This window comes from Hipposideros armiger, unplaced genomic scaffold (assembly GCF_001890085.2).
Source record: "Hipposideros armiger isolate ML-2016 unplaced genomic scaffold, ASM189008v1 scaffold_94, whole genome shotgun sequence".
In the NCBI taxonomy this organism is placed as follows: domain Eukaryota; kingdom Metazoa; phylum Chordata; class Mammalia; order Chiroptera; family Hipposideridae; genus Hipposideros; species Hipposideros armiger.
Genome location: NW_017731444.1, coordinates 1928640 through 1935427, shown reverse-complemented (window position 1 = coordinate 1935427; position 6788 = coordinate 1928640). Strand labels below are relative to the sequence as shown.

At 57.0% G+C, this 6788-nt stretch overlaps 1 protein-coding gene across 8 annotated transcripts in view; it reads left to right on the top strand.

The window, feature by feature from the left end:
- SNPH (syntaphilin) overlaps window positions 1-6788 on the top strand; it is a 46652-nt gene that overhangs the window by 30943 nt on the left and 8921 nt on the right. The window contains exons 2-4 of one of the 8 annotated variants that reach the window (XM_019645847.1): window positions 2510-2537; window positions 3304-3941; window positions 4662-4769. In XM_019645847.1, coding sequence (XP_019501392.1) covers window positions 3760-3941; window positions 4662-4769 — 290 coding nt within the window. In that variant the 5' untranslated portion in view covers window positions 2510-2537; window positions 3304-3759. Of the gene's footprint in view, window positions 1-2509; window positions 2538-3303; window positions 3942-4562; window positions 4770-6502; window positions 6615-6788 lie in introns of those variants that run through there. The other 7 variants (XM_019645844.1, XM_019645848.1, XM_019645842.1 and 4 more) reach the window with 7 other exon arrangements.

The following is a 6788-nucleotide window of genomic DNA, read 5'->3' as shown; positions in this document are numbered from 1 at the left end:
GTCCTGCCTCTGTTCTTGTCCCTTCCCAGCCACACTCTACAAAGGCCTCCTACCCAGGGGCTTTCTAAAATGCAAAGCTGATTATGTCCCTTCACCATCGGAGGTCCTGCTCCACCCAGCAGGCCCTGCAGTGGTGACCTGGGGCCTGGGGCTCTCAACACCCATCAACTTCTGAGACAAGCCTACCTTAGTTACCCTGGGGTGCCCCAGCAGGGGTGCAGGCTAACATGAGCTCTGTATGGCCTGGCCCCGCCGCCTTCCGCAGCCTCACCCTCTCTGTGACTCTGCCCTCACCAGGCCCCTTAGTTTTCTGAGCAGCTGTGCTGTTGAGTTACTCACTGCCTTTGCCCAGGTTTCTTCCTTCCCACTGGTGAACTCCTATTCATCCTTCAAGACCCAGAGTAAATTTCTTTTTGGAAAAGCTTTCCCTGACCTTCCCGAGGCCCCCATTATGCCTTGAATGCATTTCTGTTTTGAAGTTCCCATTACTTTGCAATTATGTACTTCCAAAATCCTGAACATTCCTGCTTTTTTGTGTTTGTTGTATGATGGGCTCAGACCTAAGCCCCGTGCCTGCTTTCTCCCGTGTTATTCTCACAGTAACCATGTGAGGTACATTCTGCCGTAGCCCCACTTACAGATGAGGAAGCTCAGACTCAGGGAAGTAGCATGACTTGTCCAAGGCGTGCAGCTGGAGAGTGACAGAGCTGAGATTTCAGCCCACGTCTGTTTGACTATTTCTGCATCTTCCATCTCTTGTTCCCTAATTCCTTCTGTCTCTCCTGGACCCCCATAGGTCTTCAGGAAATGCTCAGCACGTGAGGGACTGATCAAAAGGGGTAGACGCAGCAGGTTGCCATGGTGTGGCAGGATGGGGAAAAGGAGGGACGCTGGAGTGAGAAAGGGCTGGGTCTGCAAGTACTCTGGGGTTGAGGTGGTGACACACTATGAGCCCCGCTCCCCACAGCTAAGGGTTTCCTTTCTATCCTCCATTCCAAGTGGCAGCCTCTGGCCACCTGGGGACAGGCCTGCTGCGGGACTCCAGGCCAAGCAGGCGGCGTGGTGACAGACACCATGGCAACCTGCCTCCTCCCTGGGGCCCAGAGGGGAGGAAAGAACCAAGGGAGCACAGGCCCGACACCGAGGTTTCGCAGCAGGATCCTGGAGAGATGGCTCCCTTTGGGCCTGGGTGGCTTCTGCTCTCCCATGAGGGACCCCTGCCTGCGAGGTCCCGTCTCAGCAGGGGAAATGCCACTTCCACCTCTGTTCTGGATGAATGGCTGGCTCTGGCCTCCCAAGGGATTGTTGGCTCCATCCAGGTATAAACACCATCCCATTCCCACCCCTGGGCCAGAGAGGAAGGAAGACGGGAGCTCAAAAGGAGGAGGCGTGGGGTTGCCAAGCGAGGTAGGGGCAGGGACAGCTGGGACAAAGACCTCATTGTACCAGACCCACACGCAGCTCCGAGGCAAGCCAGGCATCGTGCCTGCCTCCCAAGACCTAGGCCTAGAACTCCACCTGGCCTTTCCTAGCTCCTTATAGCAACACTCACCCAAGCTGGCTCGGAAGAGGGAGTCCCGTCCTCAGATCTGAGTCCCGCCTCTGCTGAGAAGTGCTCCTGAAGGCACAGCCTCCTCTTTGCACCCCCCCAAAAGCCAGAAGGGAGGGAGTGAGGATGGGAGGACGCCGGTGAAGCCAGGCTGACTGGGGCTAGATGCCGGGGTTTATTAGATCTGCTGCTGTGGGACCCTGGCCCAAATGCGATAACAAATCCCGCCTGCCTTGAAGGATTGATATTTGAAGAAATGGACCGGGCCACACAAAAGCACTCAGCATGGTCGCCTGGCCACAAAAGGGCTCAGTCAACGACAGGTGATCCTTGAAGCCCTTGTTCACCCATGAGGAAGAACAGTCACCCCCTGCCCTGTTCCGGCTACTCCTAGTCCAGGTCATCCTGTGCTCAGGAGGCAGGAGGCAATGAGCCATTGGTGGTTTTCTTGACACAAGTGTAGGGGCACCATTTCGCCCCAGCCCCTATCCCATGGTTCCTCCTCCAGTGCCGACCCTACAGTTCCAGGAGGTCCTGCCTGGGTGATTGGGGCGTGATGGGTGGGATGCATCGCCAAGCAGGGGCGAGCTGCTCAGGTGACAGGCATGGTGTCGGAGGCTCCTGTACCGGCACCCGACACCTCCGGGCAGACAATACTGGCTGTGTCGAGGCCCTCCAGGGGAACAGGCTGCATCTGTGTCACAGCCAGGAAACAGGCCACCTGAGTAGTGCCTTTGTCTGCTCAGGAGGCAGCCCTACCACTGGCCAGGATGACTGGGCTCCCCAGAGGCCCTGACGTGGGAAGGGGTGGTGCCCTGGGCTGGGGACTCCAGGATTTGAAATCCAGCCCCTCAGCGTCTGGTGTTGGCCCTGCCACACACTGGGGATGTGTCTTCAGCAAGTCCCTTCCCTCTCGGATTCCTCATCTGTAAAGGGACTAATCGCAGCACTTCCTCATAGGGTTGTTGGGAGGAGTCGATGACGTAATGTATGTAACGTGCTTGGCCTGGGGTCTGCCGTTGAGTGGGGCTTGGTGAACGCTTGTTTCCCAGCATGGAGGAAGGTCCGGGGTACATGTCCTCAGCCAAGTCTCCTGTCACCCAGGCCACTGTCCTTAGTCCCTGCTCTGAGCAGGGAACAAGGGAACTGGCGTCTCAGGAGCTGGCACAGGACTAGCATGTTGGCTGCAAAAAGCTCAGGCCCCTCCCCCCTCGGGCCCCAGGAGCCCTGGGCTGATGCCTAGTGCGGTCTCCTCCCCACAGCAGCCAACACCCAGCCCAGCATGGGGCCTCCCCTCCTGAAACCCCTGGGCTGCCCTTGGGGACCAAGTCCCTTCCCAGGAGAGGGGCTTAGGGACTCCTGGGCAGGAGCCCTACCCACTTGTCCAGAGTGCCAATGATGGGTCTCTGTAGATATGGTCACTTTCTACTGGGCCCAGCCCACTGAGACACCCCCCTGGTTCCTACTCACCCCAGTCGTCACCTGCTATGAGCCTGTGCCCTGAGGTCCTGGTGCATCCCAAAATCAGCGTGTGCTTTTGCACGGATGGGTGCTGGCATGCCTGTGTGCAGCACGTGTGCGGGAGGGCCCAGCTGCATGGCCTGTCTGGCGCACCGGCTCCCTGAGCATGTTTGCTGAGACCTGTGTGGCACGCCTTGGAATGTTGAGGACACGATACCTTTTCATGATCATGTGTATCCATATGTCTTTCTACACGTGTGCTGGTATGTTGGTCTGTCTTGTCTCCCCTGTAGACGGGAAGCCCCAAGCCACGTGCCAACGGGCACTCTGGGAAGGTGACGTCAAGACTAGCCCAGCATAATTTGGGGTTCCTGGTTCTGCGCCAGGAGTCCTCCAGCCTGCAGCCCCTGCCGAGGAGGGAGGATTGACCAGCACAGGGTGGGGGTCCAAGTGTCAGGGACCCAGGAGGCCTGGCTCATAGTATAGAAGGCTCAGAGCTGCGTCGGCAGTCAGGAAGCCCTGCCCCGATGCCTGCGTGACCTTGGGCAAGGTCTTCGTTCTCCTTGGGGCACGTTCACTCATCTGGAGAACACAGGGTCGGTCTGGCTGCCCTGAGACTCTGCCAATAATTTTAAGTCGGGTGGCAGGAGCCTGCTAAATTTGCTGGTGGAGGCGGCTGCGTTCAGAGCCTGGCCTGCCAGGACCTCACTCAGTCCTGGGTGTCTTGCTGAAGGGCGAGAGGAGAAGCCATGCCGGGCAGCGGCCCCAGCGAGAGGATGACGTGGCCTGGCCCGGCCCTCCCCGCGGCCCCCCCAACGCACCCTCTCTCCTCAGCCCCGGGGACACCACCCATCCCACCGCTCACCCGGACCCGCAGCCTCATGGCCATGTCTTTGTCGGGCGGTAGACGGGCCTCGGCTGGATCCCGTAGGTGAGTCTCCCCCAGGCCCAGCCTCAGCCTCAGAGGGTGAGAGGAGGGAGGGTCTCTGTCCCCACTCTGCCACCGACTGGCAGTATGTCTTGGAGCAAGTCGTTTCCCTAGTTTTCTGATCTTTAAAATGGGCTTGCTAACACTCACCTCCTCCTGGAACGATTTAAGGGCTCACAGGACACAGTGGATGTAAAGTTCTCTGAAGACTTAAACCGTTGCATTCCTGCCATCATCCGCGTTGTGGTTTGATCTTCACAGTCACTGGAGGAGTGTCGTGCAGTCCTCCACTCGGGCTCGCGTGGCCTCTCTTGGTTTCCACCCGTGTGCCCCTCCTGCCGCCCCCATTCCTGCCTGCACCATTCTTCTCCACCTCTGTCTCAGCCCATGAAGGGACCGTCTCCTCTGTGCTTGGCGGACCTGGAAGTTGAGGCCCCTTGGCAGGGGCAGATTTGGTCCCCACCCCCGGGCCTGCAGCCCTGCCCAACCTCCGTTCTTGTCCTGGGGAGCCAGGAAGACTGGGCTTCTTCTGGTTTTCCATCTTGATTTGCACTGTCTGTTCTGTCACCCCTGTCTGTGCATCCCCCTCTCCCTTCTGCTGCTCTCCCGGCGGTGACCCCGAAGCGGGGGCCCTTTGGGCCGCAGCGGCCTGGCGGTGTTCGCCCAGTGTCCGCAGCTGCCCGCCAGCCAGAACGAGCACCTGCCTCTTCTTCCTGCCTCCAGGCGCACCTCTCCACCCGTGAGCGTGCGGGATGCCTACGGCACCTCTTCTCTCAGCAGCAGCAGCAACTCGGGCTCCTGCAAGGGCAGTGACAGCAGCCCCACGCCCAGGTAACTGGCCCTCCCCCTGGCCCTGCGTGGCCCAGATGTCTGGGAGATGGGGGTCTTGGGGATGAGGGGAAGGTGGGTGTTCTGTCCACCCCCAGCACTCACTGGCTGTGTGTGCGACCTTGAGCAGGTCACTTCCTTTCTGAGCTTCAGTTCCTGCCTATAAGGTGGGTGTGATAATATCCAGCTGCACGTAACCAAAGTCAGTGGCTTAGACAAACTAGGGGTGATGCTTTCAGAACAAGGGGCCAGAGGCAGGCAGCTCTCTGAAGCGTCAGGGACCCCGTTTCTTGTCTTTCTGCTCCACCATCCTTGGTGTAAGCTTTTGTGCTTGTCATTACAAGATGGCTCCTACACCTCCACGCATCAGGTTGACATCCAAGAAGGAAAAAGGTAGAAAGCCCAAAGCCTCCCGGCCCCCAGGGGCTCACATTTTCTGACAAGGGACACCTTCTGCAGGAAATTCTTTCTACACCTTACTGGCAGGAGCCGAGTGATGTGACTGGAACTGGCTGCAGGACTGGGTAGCATGGGGAGAGTTAGTGTTCTCCCTGGTACAATGTCACCCCACAAAATGGGAGGTCTGCTGGGTAAGAAGCAAGCATGGATCTTGGAAGGTAACGCACAGTGTCTGCCATGTAGCTTTTCTCAAGGGGGCACTTTGCAGGTGGCAGAGATGGAGTTGGTCTGGAAAGCAAAGGGTGTTACAAATGCAGCATGTGCTAAGTTGCGCTTTCAGGTAAGGTGGACCCAGACTCGAAAAGCAGGATGCAGGGTTGAGGAGGCAGATAAAGGGGAGCTGTGGACCCTCAAAGACCAGGAAGTTAGAGCTGTACTGACTGCACCATCCTGTTTGCCGGGCGTTGAAATACAAGTGGAGGTTGAAGAGTGTGGGCTTGGGATGCTGTTACTTCCTGTCTCGGAGTCTCTATTCCCTTATCTGTCAAGTGGAGCTGACGACCCAGAGGCTTCCGTGGGTTGATATCTGTAGGTGGCGCATAGCTGGTACCTGCAGTCATTAGGACTTTGGTCCAACTTGAGAGCTGTGGGCAAGACAAGGCCAGGAGATTCTGGCCTGCGGCTCCCCTGGCCAGAGGACCCCCTAGGCAGGCTGGTCTTGACCTTTCCAGTGGAGACGGTGTCATTCGTGTGAAGTGATGTCTGGATTGTGCTCAGACAACAGTTCTCAGGATTTTCTGCCATGACACACATAATGGCTGACGTGTGTGCAGGACCCATGCCCCAGCAGCCTGTCTGTAACCCCATCCCAGAACCTAGGGGGCCTAAGTGAGATTGATTTCTTAAATTACATTTTGAAAAGCATATGATTGGCGACTTTGATACTTTTTCTTTAGTAGCAGGTTTTTGTCATGCACGTCATAACTGCAGCCCATGGGGGGCAGTCCCAACCCTGAGACTGACAACTGCTTCTATGGAAGGGTTTTCTTGCCCACCATGAGAAGGAATGGAGGGGCCTCGGCTGTGGCCTTGCTGCAAATAGCCAGGTGTTCCAAAGCATGACTAGTTGAGAGGCACGCATCATAGAATAGTTTTCTTCTTATATATGTATAATTTTTCCCCACAAAGATAGAGCTAGTAATGGCAAATGTGTGAGTGTTCAATGTTCTATTGGAGGAAAACACTCATGAAGTAAATGGGAAAAGTTAAAATCATTATTTCCTCTCTAATCCTCACCTCTTACTCGTTTAAGTAACCCTGGTTCCTCCACCCCTGGGCATGGGGAGAAGACCTCGTTTTATACCACAAATCGGTGCCCCGCTAGCCAGCATCTTTGCAGGGTACCAGGATGTCTGCAGGACGAGCGCAAGGGACTTCAGGCCATCTGAGGTCCGCAGCACTTGCAAGCTTGCTTCTCTTTGGGGAAGAGAGTTCTTAGAGCCCACCAGAGGGGAACTCCCATGCTCCCACCCCACACCACGCCTCTGCCCCTTGCCACATAGAAAGCAGGCCCACATGCGACTTGACTGGAATTAAACCTAGGGACCATGAGGTCAGTACGCA